Source organism: Alternaria burnsii (genome assembly GCF_013036055.1).
Source record: "Alternaria burnsii strain CBS107.38 chromosome Unknown 728, whole genome shotgun sequence".
Classification (NCBI taxonomy): Eukaryota; Fungi; Ascomycota; class Dothideomycetes; order Pleosporales; family Pleosporaceae; genus Alternaria; species Alternaria burnsii.
In genome coordinates, this window is record NW_024066122.1 from 225,814 (window position 1) to 243,777 (window position 17,964).

At 52.7% G+C, this 17,964-nt stretch overlaps 6 protein-coding genes across 6 annotated transcripts; 4 read left to right on the plus strand and 2 right to left on the minus strand.

Moving 5' to 3' along the window:
- Window positions 1–1,775: 1,775 nt before the first annotated feature.
- Window positions 1,776–3,566, minus strand: GT037_009437 (uncharacterized protein; the record flags this gene model as incomplete). Its single annotated transcript, XM_038934484.1, has 2 exons — window positions 1,776–3,107; window positions 3,159–3,566. The coding sequence occupies 2 exons, from the start codon at window positions 3,564–3,566 to the stop codon at window positions 1,776–1,778; spliced, it is 1,740 nt and encodes a 579-aa protein (XP_038782759.1).
- A 962-nt stretch (window positions 3,567–4,528) lies between these two features.
- On the plus strand, window positions 4,529–8,599 carry GT037_009438 (secretory pathway sec39; the record flags this gene model as incomplete). Its single annotated transcript, XM_038934485.1, has 3 exons — window positions 4,529–7,238; window positions 8,080–8,361; window positions 8,490–8,599. 3 exons carry the CDS (start codon window positions 4,529–4,531, stop codon window positions 8,597–8,599), a joined length of 3,102 nt encoding a protein of 1,033 aa, XP_038782760.1.
- Window positions 8,600–9,182: 583 nt separating this feature from the next.
- Window positions 9,183–11,899, minus strand: GT037_009439 (uncharacterized protein; the record flags this gene model as incomplete). The annotated part of the gene is made up of 2 exons (XM_038934486.1): window positions 9,183–9,407; window positions 9,482–11,899. The coding sequence occupies 2 exons, from the start codon at window positions 11,897–11,899 to the stop codon at window positions 9,183–9,185; spliced, it is 2,643 nt and encodes an 880-aa protein (XP_038782761.1).
- A 1,608-nt stretch (window positions 11,900–13,507) lies between these two features.
- Window positions 13,508–13,849, plus strand: GT037_009440 (uncharacterized protein; the record flags this gene model as incomplete). Its single annotated transcript, XM_038934487.1, has 1 exon — window positions 13,508–13,849. The coding sequence occupies one exon, from the start codon at window positions 13,508–13,510 to the stop codon at window positions 13,847–13,849; it is 342 nt and encodes a 113-aa protein (XP_038782762.1).
- A 113-nt stretch (window positions 13,850–13,962) lies between these two features.
- GT037_009441 (uncharacterized protein) lies at window positions 13,963–15,183 on the plus strand (the record flags this gene model as incomplete). Its single annotated transcript, XM_038934488.1, has 1 exon — window positions 13,963–15,183. The coding sequence occupies one exon, from the start codon at window positions 13,963–13,965 to the stop codon at window positions 15,181–15,183; it is 1,221 nt and encodes a 406-aa protein (XP_038782763.1).
- A 1,585-nt stretch (window positions 15,184–16,768) lies between these two features.
- Window positions 16,769–17,014, plus strand: GT037_009442 (uncharacterized protein; the record flags this gene model as incomplete). Its single annotated transcript, XM_038934489.1, has 2 exons — window positions 16,769–16,783; window positions 16,838–17,014. The coding sequence occupies 2 exons, from the start codon at window positions 16,769–16,771 to the stop codon at window positions 17,012–17,014; spliced, it is 192 nt and encodes a 63-aa protein (XP_038782764.1).
- Between the last annotated feature and the right edge of the window lie 950 nt (window positions 17,015–17,964).

A 17,964-nucleotide genomic window follows, 5' to 3' on the forward strand; every position in this document is an offset into this window, starting at 1 on the left:
ACTGCCCATGACCAAAGCGATGCCACTTCATTCCGTTCTGCTCGGCATGGTGTTATCATTGCGGAACAGAAACATGTGCAACTCATCAGCCGGCTGCAGTTCCATAGCACGGTGCAAGCGATGACAAGCTTCTGCACTGTCCATTGAGTCAGGTTGACAACTGACAGCGGCCGATCGACAAATTACCTGCTAGTTCAGATGTTAGGACTCTTCATTCTCAGAATCCAATATTCCCATGACTTGCCAATGTTCAAAAAGAGTATCTGCCTTGACATCACGAGGCCGCGGAGCGGTTCGTAGCAATCTTGCCCTGACCCATGGACTCGCTACTTTGAATGCCTCAGTCCTGTACCACCACCAATTCCCCACATATTTGTCAACAACATATGTTTGCCACCGGAATCCGATTACCCAGGCTGCCTGCAATCTTCCCATCGTTCGAAGCATGAACTCCACAGTGCTGCCTCGGGTTCCGTGTGGCGTCTACCGAAGCGGACGATGCGCTACAAGGAACGACCTGCAAGCACGTAAGTGATGTGGCTTAGAGGGGCATCGCGCATGATATGAACGAACTCGATTCGGAAGAACTCACAATAATAATTGATAGCTATTCCGCCAATCGAAGTAGCTGCTCGCCCCCCTTGTTTACCTTTAACGCGTGCATATTTGGTGGGTACTGAACCATTCCACAGCTACTCGGTGTGATTAACATCTTCGAAGATTCGATGACTTCCAGCTGCCAGTCTGTTCTATTCATCACATCCAATCGCAAGCACCATGAAACTTGGGTGGACATAGAGAAGTAAGATACGATATCGCTATCACCAAACAACCTTGCAACATTGATCGTTTGCGGAACCTACACCTACCACAGCAAGGGTTACGGACGCGATATTGCGATCACATATGATCGAAGACGACGCAAACCGTGCACTGCAGATTTTTCAGGTAACAGATTCCAAGTCTGCGAAACAATCTCACGACAACCCCTCGTACGTCATGGTAGACACTGTTCTCGCCATGGCTCTAGATCTCGACATGTAGACCTACTATGAAGGCGCATTTCACTGGACGCGAGAACACCTGAGCAGCAAGAAGAAGAAGAAGAAGAAGAAGAAGCTATCCCTCATCAGCTCGACCCTCAGGCTTACCATACTTGGCAACCGGGAACGACAGCACAGCGTTGAGCCAGCGAACAAACTTCAGCCTCATGACGTGTCATTCATTAACCCAAGACATCCATCAACTGCCCCGAACCCAGCCGCTCATCTTCAGCCCTAACAGCCCTAACACCCAAAATCCTGGGATCGACATTTTACAACGAGGGTAATCCATGTCACCAAGACACTGGTTTTGACAGGCCATCGCTGGCGGGAGCGGGACGCGCGGACAATAGCCACGGCACTAGTTATAGTAAGGAATTTGGAAACTCAATTCTACTATAAACCTACTTCACTACTAGACGCGATCAGAAACTAGGAGAAGACTGTGCGTCGGGATTTGCGACGCGACTTGGGCATATAGAGTGCGTCGGGCGAAAATGTGGGAGCGTGATTATTGTCTGCAGCCGAGGTAATCGAAGGGGTGAAAAGGGTGGGTACAATGTGCTGTCTCGAATCGGTGGTAGGTATTCAGGGTGATCAAGTAGTTGAATCGTGATATGCATTGCATCTATGACAGCCTCATCTGGGCACAGACTTCCATCGACTCTTGAGCAACAGCACCCAAACCAAGACAAATATCTGTCCATCAATTTTCAACATCCTTCGACCCACCTAAAGTTTCCCAATCTTGATCTCACACTCCCCACTCACAGTATCGAAACTCAAGCTGCTATCTCCTTCCCCTTTCTTCGCTTCAACATGGTTCTTCCCTGGCTCATCATTCTCTCCTAAAAGTTCCAAATCCTTGCCTTGCAAATGCAGCGCGCCACTCAGACTCGTGCCATCAACAGCCCCCGACCATTCTGGCGGATACGTCACATCCAAGCCTCCAGACGTACTCTTGTGCGTACTGACTAGACCAGACATGGCTACGTTCTTCGCCTTGTACGGCGAGCGCAATGTCAGAGTTGTCTGTCCCGAGTGCGTAGAAGTGTAAATCTCAGACTGATAATCTCCGGATTTGAAAGGCAGGATATCAGCTGTGACTAGGCCGGCTACAGAGTTGAATTCCGTGCGGGAACCGTGGATAAAAGTGCCATCGACGGAGCCAACGGTGGTGTTGATGTAGGTTTGGTAGTCGCGATCGGGGATGTGTTTGCGCTTGAAGTCTGTCCGAATGCTTCCAGATAGCGAGTCTACCATGAAGATGGCTGGGTTCGTGGAGCCTGAAGCCGCAGCTTGAGGCTCAATATCGATGTTCACGGATCCACTTTTTGTCTTAACGGAGAGGAGGTCAGACAGTGCGTATTTCCCGCTTATGGATCCGGAGATGGTTTGTAAGTATGTTTGGCGAGAGGAAAAATCTACAGCGTCGAGGGTGCCGGTAGTAGTGGAGATGGATGTTGTGTCTTTGACAGTGAAGTTTGCGCCGGGGTGGATCTGCATACCCATGTGTGTGGTTGCGACTTTGAAGTTTGATAGTGAGGCGCCTGGTGCCATGTAGATTACTACTGACATGCCGAGACAGGCGGTGCCGGGGCGTACGCCATCGAAGCCGTCAGGGAAGGAGGGGTCACCGATGGTTATGCCGGTTGAGCTGGATGCGTATGCGACGCTGTTGACGTCGACTGATGATGATACAGCGTAGGACATTTTTACCTGTATGGTACCAGCTGCCTGCTCTGGGGGTGCTTGCGCAACGTGTATCCAGCCGGCTACCCGTTTGTATGGACCGTCTAGTTGATGCACTGCTTCTTGAATATTGAGTTCGCTCGCCTGACTGAAGTCGTGGTGTTCGGTTCGAACGTTGTATTGCTTTCCACATTTTGCTGGCCATCGGATGGGGAAAGATTGCTTGGGTGCTGCTTGCGCCGCGGCAGATGGCGATGGCCATGGGACGGCGATGAGGCTTGGCTTGTCAGAGTCGTCATCGATAAATCCTTCTGGGTGAGCGGCATCGCCCTGTGCAGACTGTGCCGACGATGGGGCGGTAGTCACAGTGGCCTTGGTACGGTTGTCAGTACAAATTTTCCTTCTCCGCAGCATTCGACTAACTTGTTTGTCCCTCCGAACAGATACTGCTGCAACCATGAGGGCCAGCATCGCAGACACAAGCATCATCGCAAGTATCGTTCCAGCTACCTTCAGCCATGTCTTCTTGAGGCATTGCTGCCTCAGGCTTCTTCCTCTGTACTGCTCTTCTTTGAACCTTGCATCTCTTGCTTCTCGTCCATCAAAGGAGAGCAGCCTTGCGCCTTCTTCGCCACTCAATCGACTTGAGATGAGGCCAGGCGTTGTAGCTTCAAGGTAGCTAGGTGGAGGCCTCTCGTTGTCGACCTCCTGGTTTATAAAAGCCTCTAGAAATGGCGTCGAGCGATCGTTGTACGGTGTCGACTCAATGATAATCTGAGGCCTTGAAGACCGACTGTTGGCTGTCGCTGTATCGATGTACATGTTGGGCATTTTAGCTTCGTAATAGGGTATAATAAAAGAGTGAGTAAATAAAGATTGTAATGGGCGCACGCGCAAAGAATGGACCAAGCCAGGGTATCAAGAATGTACAATGAGAGCAAGAGGATGTGGAGGTCAAGAAAGAGGCCAGGCAGACATGTCCTAAGTAATCATCCCAAGCTCAGGCATCGAAGCTTGATCTGCAACTCCAAGGGCTGGGCCGACGAGTGTGATGCTACACATTTGTTTCGGTGGTGGAAACGCTGCATGTTTGATGTCGGCTTGGCGGTGGTTAGTGGAGGCGAACGGCTATCAATTCCGTTGTTTGCGCTTTTGTTCCGCAGAGAAGTTTCGATCCGATTTATGACTGCTGATCACTCATTGATGGTATCTAAACATACACTCGATCGAAACAGCAAAAGAATGCGTTGCGGATAGTGGTCACTTGGAGCGTGAGGAGGAAAAGTCGTGGCTGGTGCCGTTGGATGCGACGTCGGACGATGCGGGCGCTAGGCTAGGGGCTTGCACTGTCGATCAGGCACCCCAGGGCTAACCTCGCAGTGCCTCGGTACGCATATACGGTAATACGTAGAAGTGAGAACATGCGAGCGGAATCAACCCGTTCAAAACCATAGGGAAGAGCATATTTCTGCTGAGATGAATCTAGATGGCTTTGAGTATGAGGCATACGATTCCAAGGACGAGTCCTGACCCCCAGCTTGTCAGCTTCCATGTGGAACCGTGTGTTTTGTTGTATATGGTTAAGATGGGTCGGAATTCATACGCTGAACAAGCTTTGTACCAGAGTTGTGACGCTGAAGTTGCTGCTTTGTGGTCGTTGTGTGGCAGTAGTAAAGGGAAAAGAGAGCAGGTGACATGGGAGCGGACCCCCGAGAGTGGGTGGGGCTTGGCGGTTGACGTAGCGAATTGTCGCAAGGCGGGCGTGTCCTTTCCAAGTCAAAGTCAACGTCAACATGGCAGCGCTGCACAAGTTGTCGCAACTGTCGCAGCCACACTGTGTGCTCCTCGCCGTACAATATGCCACCGAATCCAATATCCTAGCGTTACGGGCGCTGACAGCACTCCGAGACGGCGATCTGCCGCTCGAGCTTACCCTGAGCATCATCCTCAACTACCTCCCGGAAGAGAGCGACCCCTCGTCGTATCACGACTTTCTGCATGACCTGGCAACTGGGTCGCGGTATCCCGGGGAAACCCCTGCTGCATCCCTCGACATATCCGCCATCGAACAATTCTCCAATTCGCGGGCGAAGAAGAGAAGGCACGCGCTGCATCTCCCGCCTGTAGTGCATCCCCTCTACGCAGACGAGGGCGAGCTCGACTTGTTCAGCCACTTTCTCATACACCGCGCCCACCGCATCGACGCGCAGACGGGCCTGTTGGATCTCGTCCCCCAGCTCGTGGTTCCCTTTCTGGGCCATTCCGAATACCTACGCACATGGTTCATATCCACCGTCCTTCCGCTTCTGCGCCTCAGCTACGAATACTACCCGCAATCGTCCGCTACCACGCTTGAAGAATTCGCCTCGCTCAAAGGACGACGTGCTATCGATCACCAACTCTCACACGTTCGAAACGCAAACCATGCCCAGACACATAATGCAGCACGGGACCTGAAGGGCGTCGTTGCCCCATGGCTATGTGGAGCCAACGATCGCAAGAGGCGGCGAATCACACGCGAAGCTCGGAGAGCGTCAATTGCGCAGGACCAAGCACACGAACCAGACGATTGGGATTGTCTGTTCCAGTGGCTGCTACATGCCTCAAAGGACCATCTGCCACTCGTTGCTTCAGCCATCGCCGACTGGGACGGCCCAGAGGATATGGACCTGGGTGGCTATGAAGAAGGACGAGACTTTGTCGATGACGACCAACAGCGACAATTGGAGATGAAATATGCACGAACAGCTCTGGCGTGCCTCTACCTGGTCCACAAGAGCGATGTTGCCTCACTGCAAACGGCGCATTCGCTTTTGTCGAGGATATGTACCCTCCTCAACTACGAGCCGCCTCCAGATCTTAGTATCGGCGTAGGGCAGTTGCCCTCGTACGACCTAAAACATCCTCTGCTACAAGACTCGACGACTGCTCTACTTAGGGAGGATCGTTTGTTGGACAGAGATAACGTCATTACACAACCTGGCGCTGAAGCATTCCGCCTCCTTGAGCTAATCATTTTCTCCTCTTGTGTTCTGTCAGCTTTGCAGCAACCAGTATCCATTCGAGAGGTTGCCAAAATGTCACTACGCGACGACTACTCGGAGCAACTATCGTTGCTACAAAAGATACTCCACACACTGAACAGCGGCTCCAAGAAAGACAGCGAACAGTGGGCCACTATTCGTTCCAAGTTGTTGTGGCTATGGAACTGGGGTACTGAAAACCACGACGAAGATCGCCAAGCACAGGGTATCTTTGGTTTGCTAGAGCGGAAGGCTTTGGAAACGGAGATACTGAAAGCGCTTCTGGAGAGCAATCATTTCTCTCTCGCGATAGACCTCTACATGAAGCCAGCATTCGGGCAGCAGCCGCTTCTTTCGTCCGATGTCGAACAGGTCGTACTCGCATCAGCCATGCACCACTACGACAATGCGAGCAACGGCAACCGCAACAGGGGTGGCATGAAGCGTGCCGCCGATAACATCAACGCATTTGTCCCTCACTTTTCCACGTCGTCGCGGTTCCGACGATTTCAAGCCTTGCTTACAGCGACGCATGCCATGTCATTCTATTCACTCATACTCCAGCATGGTGTACCTTTTCAGCCAGTCAACATTCGAGTGAGCCCTAATCCACTGTCGCTGGTGCGTAAGCTGCTATCACAAAATAGCGGCAGTTATACCAAGCTAGACGACTTGGTTTCTATTGGGCAGAACCTAGTAGTTGCAATGCCGTCGACTATCATGGAAGAAGAAGCAGAGAGCATACCGATGGATCCCACATCGATTGAACGGAAAAAAGCTGCCGCGGAGCGACGAGTGACCGGAATGGCCATCGAAGCAGCACTAGAAGAAGATGACTTTGAGACTGCTTACTCATATGTCGTCAACCGACTAACCCCTTCGAGCCCATCTCCAACGCCACCAACGTCTTCAAATTTCTTCTCATTCGGATCTGCAGATGCCGAAGACCATGAAGACGAGGCAGAAGATGTCGCGTGGCGGGCTGCTCTGCGTGCCGGCCGACACGATACGTCTCTCGCTTCATCAAACTCTTGGTCACAAGCTGGTAATGCAGCACGCCCAGACTTGAGAAGATTAGAACAGCGCATGGAGCTACTCTCGCAAGCCCTGTTGCTTGCCCCACCCAACCGCCTTGAAGAAGTACTAGGAGTATGGCAACAATGCGAAGCCGAGATGATGCACCTCCTGGCACAAGAAACCGAAGCAGAAGAGCGCTTCAATGACGCAGCCGACCGCAAACTCCCCGGCGCCTTCGACATGGACACCATTACCGTACAGCCGCGCCGTGAAGTCGGTCGCGGCGCTGTGGAAGAAGCACCCATGGGTCTCTTTGACGTAGCGCGTGGGGCGGCTGCAGCGTTTTCCAAGACGGCATTTCCATTGAGGGGTAGTGCTCAAACTGCAACTTCTACAGGATCTGCAGGACCGGGCTCGGGAAGGGTTAGTATGGATGGGAGTGAGAATGGTAGTATGGATGGAGGTGAGAGGGTCAGGAGGAGGGACATGGTGGCCAATGCTGCTACCGGGGCGCTTGCGTCTGGTTTGGGTTGGATGTTGGGAGCAAAGCCAGTCAATGAATAGGGTAGTGCGTGGTATGTAGAATAAGCAGGTAACTGGCGTTGAAGGAGTGCAATGCTGGAGGCCTGTCATCTTACCCAACTTCACGGATGCATTGGTTCCAGTATACATCGTTCGTTGATTAGACATTTTGGCGTGTGAATGTTTTGACAATCAGTGTCCTCAAGTGCGTCGTTACTTTGACGCGCAGCATTCACTTAGTTATGATAATGGCCACTGGTAAGTAGCGAGAATTTCGCAGTTGCCTTGACCCGACTCTCCGTTACAGTCGTCACTGACTCACCGCGGCCGTCTGAAAATGCGTTTTTGATGTGATTCATACACTTCAGCATCCATTTGTCATTACGCTAGTGGCACACATTGCTTGACGTTGTTGTCACCCCAGCCGCACCTTCCCGCGAGTACAGCAATCACATCGGGTCAGCCTTCTGGGGATTCAGGCTCTCCTCAAGGTTCGCAACCAGCAGAATTAGACCGCGATTGCCTCAGCCTCGCTTACGTAGACGTCAGTTCGTCGTGTTTGCGTCGGACAAGCACGCACCTTGCAAATTCCATTCGTTTGCTGTGTACAATTAGCTTCGGATTCGAGTTACTGTAGCCTCTTCTTTCCACCTAACGCAGCCTCTCACTTCTTTTTCTCCACAACCGGAGACATTCGCTCACTCCCTCGAACCAGCTACCACGGACCAACCTCACGCTTTCTTCTTTCACCATCCTTTAAGCTCAAACAAGCATGCTCACAGTGATTCTGGCCTTCGTCGGCATTGTCGCAGCCTTTGGCGCTGCCATGCCTACTTCCCCTACCATTTCAACCACCGTCGATATTGCCAATACCAACATCAACCGCGATGTCAACCCTAACCCCAACACCTTTTGGCAGGTCCGCGTCCAAACGTTCACCGAAGACCTCTGTCAGGGTGCTTACACGTTCCTCTGGCTTGACGCTAATGTCTGCATTAATTTCAATGCTGACGTCAAGGGCTTGAGGGTTGTTGGCCATGACGGGCCTGTCAAGTATGATTCTCGTGAGTCCCTCGATCCCACATACTTTGCTGTTGCGAGTTCACGGTCTTGCCTCAGGTTCCGTGTTATGAGGATGAGCAAGAGGGTTGAGTTGAAGTGTTGTGGTCAGAGAAGGCTGACATTAAAATAGTCAACGTTTACACCTCGCTTGGCTGCCAAACTGGTCCCACTGTCCAGCCTGTTATGATTCGCAAGTGCTACCAGAAAGAAGGATATCTGTCCATCAAGCTGAGGACTTAGGATCGCTAGGTAATCAATTCACTACCGCACAATCCTACTACCATCAACTTCCGGCGACGTTGCGTTGGACATGAATGCTAAGCAACATAGTGCGATTTTCATAAAGAGGCTGAATCTGACTCTTTCGGATCGTTATCCGTTTGCGCACATAGTGAACGTAGAAACGATACAGAAAGTCATCAGTAATATGCTGAGGCTTCGAGCAAGAAAGCAAAACTTGGTTTGATTGCGATTGCTTCATGACTGCCATCAGCTTGATAGCACTTTTATCACAATGTACGAATGCAATAGAGCATTAAGGAATTCACTAAGCAAACACTTCAAGAATATGACATGTGATATGCAATTGCCGATGCTTCCTATCTACACCCAGAACACCAACCTATGTAGCGCCCATGTTTCATATATACGACATCTCATCCCACACCGGATTCATATACACCAACACGATCAAACCCTATATATAAATGAATGAATAAACAACTCCACCGCTGATGCTTATACAAAAGACAGCATAAAAATGTCTCAAGCGAAGGGTATCCGATATCCACCACTCACCATCTTATCGACATTCACCTCCCCTTTATAGCGCAATAGGCGGCACAGCATTCAACACCCTCGCCATCTCATTTGGCGCCATCTGTGCACTCTGCAAACTCCTGACCTGACTACCCTTCCTCAATCTCTGGAGTCCAAGAGCCAGTTTCCAGCTCTCTGTTTCATCGATAAGGAAGACGTATTTCTTGCCATCTGCATCACGCACCGAGGCACGGAGAATGTGTAGATTTTTCGCGGGCTGTTTACCAGTCTGTATAGAAGTAACTTGTTAGTACAACAACATTGAATGAGAAACGATAAAAAGAGAGTGGGGACGTGACATACCTCGACCATTTTGAGCGTCCAAGCCTTGACATCCCATTCTCTTTGAGGGATACCTCTCACGTCGTCGTCGATAAACAGACCTTCAGATTGTATTTTGAGGATGAGTCCGTCTGTTACCTTGCCCACGTTGGAAACGAGTTGGGCGACAGGTTTAGGAAACAAGTCGTTGAAGAGATACACCGCCTTGATGACAATCTTGTTCGGGTCCGCCGTGGAATACGGCCCTGACCTCGACGCAGGAGGTGATGTGCGAGTGGTAGATTGCGACATCTGACTGGGCGCATAACTCGACTCGGAGTATGCGGAAGAGACATGCGAGCGTGTTGCTGTGGAGCGAGGAGGCGCGGTGGAAGTACGCGGTGGGGCAAAGGACGCAGCATCGCTTTCACTTGGCTGGTATGTCTTCGCCGAGGGACGTTCATATGGTTTCTTGGGTGTGACGGTCGCTTTGATGGGGGAAGAGTGCGTCGATGTGACTGAAGCGGCGGGCGGAGGGGGCGTAGCTCTGGCACCCGCATATGGATCGAGGCGTTCACCGCCACCGACGTTGCCATAAGTGGTTGATCGTCGAGCTGTGAGGTCTGGGACGGCTGCTGTGGCAGCAGCAGCAGCAGCTTCGGCCTTGATGCGTTCTGCCTCTGCTTTGAGTTTGGCTTCACGGGCTTCACGATCTTTCTGGGCACGCTCACGGGCTGCCTTGAGTCGTTCAGCACGCTCGGCATCTGTTTTGGCTTTTGCAAGAGCAGCTTCAGCTTCAGCCTTTGCTTTGGCGGCAGCCTCCTCGGCGGCAATCTTCTCTTGTTCAGCCTTCTTTGCAGCTTCTTCGGCGGCTTTGGCTCTTGCCTCGGCTTCGAGCTTCTCGCGTATCTCTTTCTCGACGGCTGCGCGGACTTCAGCTTCACGAGCCTCTCGCTCTGCCTTCTCCTTTTCGATAGCTTCTTGTTCTTTGCGAGCTTTCTCTTTGGCAAGGCGCTCTCGTGCTTCGCGTTCGCGTTGCTCGCGCTCACGCTTCCGCATCTGCTCCCACTTCTCCTTTTCGGCTTTGGCTTTGGCAGCCTTAGCAGCCTCTGCTTTGGCCTTCTCTTCTGCCTCCTTCTTTTGGCGGGCTTCTTCTGCGCGCTTGAGTTCTTCCCATGCTCGTCTGCGGTCTTCCTCGTCTTTCTTCTTCTTCTCCTCGATAGCTCGCAGTCGAGCCTCTTCCGCCAGTCTGCGCTCCTCTTCGGCCTTGCGTTCCTCTTCTGCGATACGTTGTCGCTCAGCTTCTTCTTGTCGTTTCCTCTCCTCCTCGGCAAGTCGCGCTTCTTCTGCCTCGCGCTGCTTCCTGGCCTCTTCGGCTAGCCTTTGCTCTTCAGCTTCACGCTTTCGTCTGGCTTCTTCTTCAGCCTGCCTTTGAGCTTCTTCGGCTTGCCGTTGGGCCTCCTCGGCACGCTTGCGTTCCTCTTCTTCTTGTCTTCGCTTTGCCTCCTCAGCCTCCTTGGCCTTCTTGAGCTCTTCCTTCAGCTTCCTTTGTACTTCCTCCTCAAGCATCCTCTTGTGTTCTTCTTCTTGTTTCCTCTTATGCTCCTCCTCTTGCTGCTGCTTCTTCTTCTTCGCTGCTTTCTCAGCCCGCTTACGCTCGGCTTCTTCCTCTTCCTGCTTCTTCTTGGCTTCTTCGGCTTGCCTGCGTTCTTCCTCTTCCTCCTTCCGTTTGCGCTCTTCATCCTCCTTCCGCTTGCGTTCTTCATCCTCTTTCCGTTGCTGCTCCTCCTTTTCTTTCCGCCTCTTCTCCTTCTCCTCGGCCTCTTTGCGTTCTTGCTCGGCTCGCTCAGCCTCTTCGTCAAAAAAAGACTCGTCGTCTTGTGGTGGCGGCGGTGAGCCAGCGTATTGGCGATATCCACTCCATCCACCGTGAGGTGGAGGACTACCGGGGAAGCCGCCATTCGGAGGCGGCGGCGGAGGTGCACGTTGATAGCTTGAGCTTCCACCTGGTGTGTTTGCACCTGCTCCAGCGCCGGCACCAGCTCCGCCGCGACCATTGTAGCCCCCTCCACCACTGCTAAAACGGCCACCAGCTTGTGTCTGGCCAACCGCCCATCCGGCAAACAGCATCAAGACGGCCAGCAGTATGACGCCATTGCCACCGGTCGACACTCCATGTCGGACTATGAGGAAATATTGTTTGACGTGGGGCTCGGCAGCCTTCCACAGCAGGATGCTCGCGATGGTGCTGAGCACGCCCGCGATGAAGCTGTTCTGCTGGACGCCCATGCTAGGGAGATATATGAAGCCCCCCCCTGAAGAGTGCGGCGGGATGATGAAGATGTCATAGTTGCCTGGTGGCAGGCCGCCGCTTGGGCCGGGAGGAGGTGCATGGCTACCTTCTGTGGTCTTTGGATTGGCGCCATGCGGAGGCGGCGGAGGAGGAGGACCGTCGTCCATGGTTGTGTATGCCCACGAGGGCGACGAGAGTGGGTGCTATGGGAATCGCTGCTTGGGGAGATTGTGAGGTTGAAATTACTATCGGCGGCGGTCTTGGGCGGTCGGAAAGGGCGAGGCAGTGCAAGAAAACATCAGCTCCACTGACTCGAGATGGAAGCGAACTGCAGCGGGGCGGTGTAGGTGGGGTAAGATGCTGATCAATTTTTGCTTTGTGCAAAGGGCAATTGAGTTTGTGAACACGGTTGCAAAGTATCTAGGACGCCAACAACCTCATAATAATTCTGCTGCGGAGGTGGCTCCTCGGCGGTCCGGGTTTGTTTACGCCAAGAGAACATGGCTCGCTAGCGGGTGCGGGCCGTTGATGCTGCATGGCTACCACGCTGCCACCAACGCCCTCCCAAGCCAGGGGAACGACGATGCAATCGAAGCCAGTTGACCCGGATGCTCTCCCGATGTCTTTACCTGCGACCGCTGATGCTTATGTGTTGTTGTGGCTGCGACGAGGTGGAAAAGAAAGTGAAGCTGTTGCCCATTCGACGCGCCCAAACAACACGTCACGCGTGCCAAAACAGACTCGGCTCCTCTTTTCGTCTCTAGCACGGCCGAGCGGTGAATCTGTCACCAAACGTGATTCCACGTAGGGCCAAGTGAGCTCCACGCATGGCACGCGTCAGCATGCGATTCGAGGACGTCGACGAGAGTGGGTTTTCGGTATTGCAGAGTGGGTTGTTCTTGCATTGGCGAGCGGGCATGGACGTGTGTTTTGATCGCTGGTGCAGCGTGCAGTGCATAGTGCAGGCAGAGCTCCAGCTGTCAGCACCCTCATCTCTGGAAATGCCAGGGTGTCGAACTGCTGGCCAGATGCGAGCGAACCGATACTGTGTCACTGCGGGGTCGAGTCTTGTGAGATCAAGTTTATTTATTGTTAGGAACACTAGGCAGGGGCAGAGAACAGTCTTGTGTGGGTTCTTGCTGTGGTGTTGCGTCGTCTTATCGCGCGAGGCCCGCCAATCTTGATTGGACTCCACATCAACAGGTAACCACCAACAGATCTTGGGAGAGACTACCATACGGTACGCTGCAAAGTCTGGTTCCGCAGGTCGGATGCGCTGCCCATGTGCTATCGATATGTGCATGTGTGCGTGGGTTGGTTGATATCTTCACATCACACCTGGGCATATCACATGCCTGACGACTACACCCTCATCGCTGACTGCCTGCACGCGTGACCCAACCACCCTTCTGCTGACTTCGCTCGTCTTCCACGTCCGCGACGTCCCACGCCAAGCTTATCTCCTCCGCTCCGATATCCGCCTTGAAACAGCAAAATGTTGATCAAACATGGCTGTTAGTGTCGCGCGGTTACCCCGCCCCGCCATCTTTGTTGAACCCAACACGTCCGAACACACTCCGACGGCCGACAATAGCCATTGCGCTGGCACAACCCCATCTCAGTGCATGCCACCCGCGGCTGTCACCACCACACCACGCTCTGGAGACCTTCAGCCTTGCGGGAGTGGAGCCCTCGCTGTCTTAACCCGCGGGAATCCACTTCCACGTCATGCCGGCCAAAAATGATTCTCGATCACGCCAGGCGTGCAAGACAAGATGGTAGCTGCTTTCGTCCGCTGCCGGGATGATACGGGACACGAGGGGGGTACGTACGCTACACTCAAACCTGCTGATCGGATGCAGGTACAGGGTGTAGGAATGTTTGGGAGTTTACAGCAAATCACCACCCACAATTGTCACCATGGTACAACGGTGATTGGGCGATATGACGTGAAAAAAGACGTGTTGCATCGTGATGCATACATTAGGCCCAGTCTAGTCAAGAGGCACGGCAATGACAGACTTTTCAACCGGGACGACCAGATTGAGAAAAATGGCGGTGTAGCGGGTGCTAGCGCCGGCCACCTCGATCACCCGCATACTGTCAACAAGTACTAAAGCTAGAGCAGCGGCACATCGCGCCTCCCTGTCCGTGTCCGACAAGACTTTAGAGGGTGACTGTTGCGTCGGCTACTCGTACACAGCAGGAACCCTCATCGACGACATCGACCATGTGGAGAACAGGCCTACTCTACCTCGACCGTGGGGACAGCTCCATACTCAACGCCCTCAGGAATGCGGGGTATGACACCAAAGAGCACCCAGGCTCGCCATCACGATCACCTTCCCGCCGCTTCTCAATTGCCAGCGACACCGAGAGCGCCCTCGAGGGCAAGCTCAAGCAAGAGATGCGCCAGCAGCAGGGCGTCCAGCACTGGGTCATGCCGCCGGATGTCAACGGCCTCAAGTTTGCCAGTCCCCGCGCCAGCCCACGCACACGAGCCATTGACCCTGCCGACGCCCTCGGCCTGTCCACAGACGCAACCCTCTTCGAAGAACCTCTCCTTTACTCGCTGGATCGAATAAAGGAAGACGGTCCGTCACCCGACTACTTCTCCTACGATGACCTCGCCAAGTCGCCATCCATCAAGAGCGAGGGCGAAGAAACCGTCATCACAAAGCGCCGCCCCTCTCACCTGCGCACACCCTCAACACCAACCATAGAATCAAGACTCGCCAGTGCGCAAAGGGCATCGCGAACACTTCCGCTCCGCGCCAAGACCAACGACGGTCTTCTGCAATTACAAGCCAACACATCAAAGCCACAGCGCCCCGCCAACACCCACCAACGCAGAATCTCCCTCGGCCTCCCCATCAAAGCCGCCACCGCACAGAACGAGAACCCTCGCCATCACAGCCCGACCACCCGCTCCCTCCATCCATCAACACCCAAGAAGCTACCAAAGAAGAGCGGACCGACATCGGCCATCCAGCAAGAGCGTGATTTGGAGTACAAGCACCGCCACACATTCATCGGCACAGCATCCCTAGACGACTTCCTAGAGGTTCTCGACGTGTCGCCCGAGCAGAACATCACCAACAAAGAAGCGGTAATAAGAGCGTTCATCCTCCTAGCCTCCAGCGAGCGATTGCTGGCACGACAAGCATCACTCAAGCCCGATGGATGGAGCGTGCTTGCGCGGACATCTGCCGAGACCGTCAACACCGACTACGTTGAGCAAGCAAAGGCCAAGCTCGGGTCCATTGTCCTACGCCAATTCCTCGATCTCATCACCTTCAACGAAGAAGAAGAGGCAAGCGCCATGGCAGTGGTAGAAGCATTCACTGCCGCCAGCCATCTGGATGCACAAGCGAGTAAGAACGAAGCGAGTAGGGCCAAGGCCTTTCGGAAGCGGATGGTGAAAGACGGTAAAGCGCTACCCCAGTCGTAGGGACGCTAGTTTGTTATTCTGTCATGATTCTTGGTTTCTTTTTTCCACTTTTCAACAGTTTGTCTCTGCCCTTCTCATGATAATGCGACACGTATGATGCCGAATGTCTTATGTTATTACTATATAGCCCATCTCCTTCGATTCGTCTTCACACGATGTTCTTTGCCAGTATCAGCATTTTTAGCGTTCCACACACACCCCCATCCCGCTCACCCCATTAGTTTCTCCCCTTCACCAAAGACCCCTTCTACCTCAACACCGACTTTGTCGCAGCACCTAGGATAGTTCAAAATTTCCCCGGCGACCTTGGCTTGTAAGGCGCGGCTGTCGATCAGAATAGATCAATTCGAAGCCGATATATCCCTGCTCGATTGTTCAATTGCATATAAAATTTGTCACCGCTCCTCACCGCTCATCATGTATTTCTAGTTTCGAGTCGTCCATCCGCCAGCGTTCATCCTTGTCAGTCATAACAGAGCCTCACCGTCAACCCCTGTCAGCCTCCGTCTGTCTTATACGTCATCCCGCCATTGGTTTCTATCTCGCCGTCTGACAACTTGACAGTTGCTGCCTTACACTCACCGCAAGGCCCATGTTATGCTTCGGCAACGTACACAGTACAACCCTCCTTACCGCCCATGCCGCCCTTGACAAGTTCCACTATACCGACACCTCGTCTCAGTCTTACCGCCATGGTCCCGCCACGGACTTGATTGTGATGACTGCTCTCTGGAATCAAGTCATCTATTCCTAGTCACTGCGCCTCTGCAAGTGCGCATGTAGAACGATCTCGTGACAAAGAAGTCGTCTGCAGTCCCACTTCCGCTCTCGTGCTATGAACCTATGCTGTTGTCGCAGTAATTTGGCATCAATGAAGCCGAAAGTAGGCGCATGACTCACGGTATTCGACAAGTCAGTCCCTTAGTCTAGCTGGACCACAGAAGCTCGCGTTGTAGCAAAAATCAAATTTGTAGACATAGTAGTAATATCAAAAGTCGCCTGATTAGCAGACTCATATCACGTAAAGTCAAAATACTCTGTGAGATTAAACCTTACAACCAGCGCTATAGTATAAGATACTAGACTTTTTGATGACGCGACATCACAGTTCAAGCAGCCATCGGCTGCCCTGCATATCCGGCTATCACGGCAACTCTCGGGACCTCGTCGGCCAGTACAGCCTCAACACCACAGCGCACGGCCTGTACACTGATACCTGCGCCACAACAAACATCGTCACTGTGGCGCAAGGCGTTTCCATTTGCTGCTGTTCTTAGCAATTTCCCACGTGCATTATCTTCCCTTTGGTGATGGGGTCTTCGGTTCGCGGCTACTACGGCGCTTCTCGTCGAATGAACGTACCGGGAACATAGCGTGAGCCATTCATCTGGTTTCTGGCGTCGTCAGCTACTGCAAAGTGATCTTGGAAGGGAACACATAAAGCGCGGAGAGCCCCATCCACTTTTTCTGGTTCAGCCACAGTCAACAGCCACAACCTCGAACTTCACCACTACCAACCAGACTCATTTTTTACAAAATCACTACAGCCTAGTTCACCGATACGGATCCCATCACTGCTCGCACAATGGCATCAAGCACAGTCAGTCACATTTTCTTTAACCTCTCTAGTCTTTTCTCCTAATTTCCACGCCAGAGCACTATCCTCCTCTACTTCCTCGCGATATGGATTCCCTTCCTACCTGTCGCGATAAAGCGCGGTTGCACCGCTGATCTCTTCATCAACATCGCATTGTGTATTCTCGGTTGGATCCCTGGTGTTATCCACGCTTGGTACATAATCAGCAAGACGGAAAAGGTTCCGGTTCCCTAGGGGGGACCAAGTGAGCAGAGATATTGAGAATGAGAGGGAAGGAAACGGCGCTGGGCGTCTTCGGGTATTTACGGGACCTCGGGAACTTTGACAATTCAACAATATTCATTTTGATGTGGGCAAGTTGAAGTATTCTTTTTTTTTCTGTTCCTGAAAATCGTACCTGACCTGGCGTGCTAAACCTCGGGAATGCGCCACATCTAATTGAAGAGTGTGTGTCTGTGCACTTTCCGCACCAGCACCAGTCCCAGCCATCTCCACATGTTCGCTGCAAGCTGCACCACACGTCATCTCTCCTTTATCTACATACAATTCATCCACCCATCTGTTGGAGTCAATCTTCCAAAATGCAGTTGCTGCATGAGTACAATGCCGTCCGATTAAGGATTGGACCTCCGTTTTGATGTTGATAATGTCGTAGATCAGTTACGTTCCCACAACAAGCTCCCCTGTCTTCCAACCAAGTGCCAGATGCATCTGCGACACCGCGACGTGCTCTGAAAGAGAGGAGTCGATCTCCTGCTGCGCCCCCACTACGGAACGAGAGATTTCATGTGAACATGCTTCAGCAAATACAGCTCGTCTTAGCAGCGAGAAGCGTTTACACGGCTGCCGTCGTCTGCTGCTGCCGTTGCCCGAACAGCTCTCCAATCGCTCAACGCGAACATCGCTGCAAGTTCGCTATCGTGTTCGAAACCGCCAATGCAAGCGCTTCAAGTTTTCAATAGAATCCTCAAGCGGCACAAGACTTATTTGAACCCTTGTCGTCGTCGTCAGAACCATATCGCACAACGGTCAGGGAGCACTGTGGCAAGACGGTCGGTGAAATGCCTGTGGACTTCTTCGACTGGCTGATCAAGAGTGATCATCCAGATAGACCGGTAGGTTAGAAGGATGTGTTGAAGGTTCGGTAGGATGAGACGGAGGCGATGGTGTCGTCGCAGTCGCAA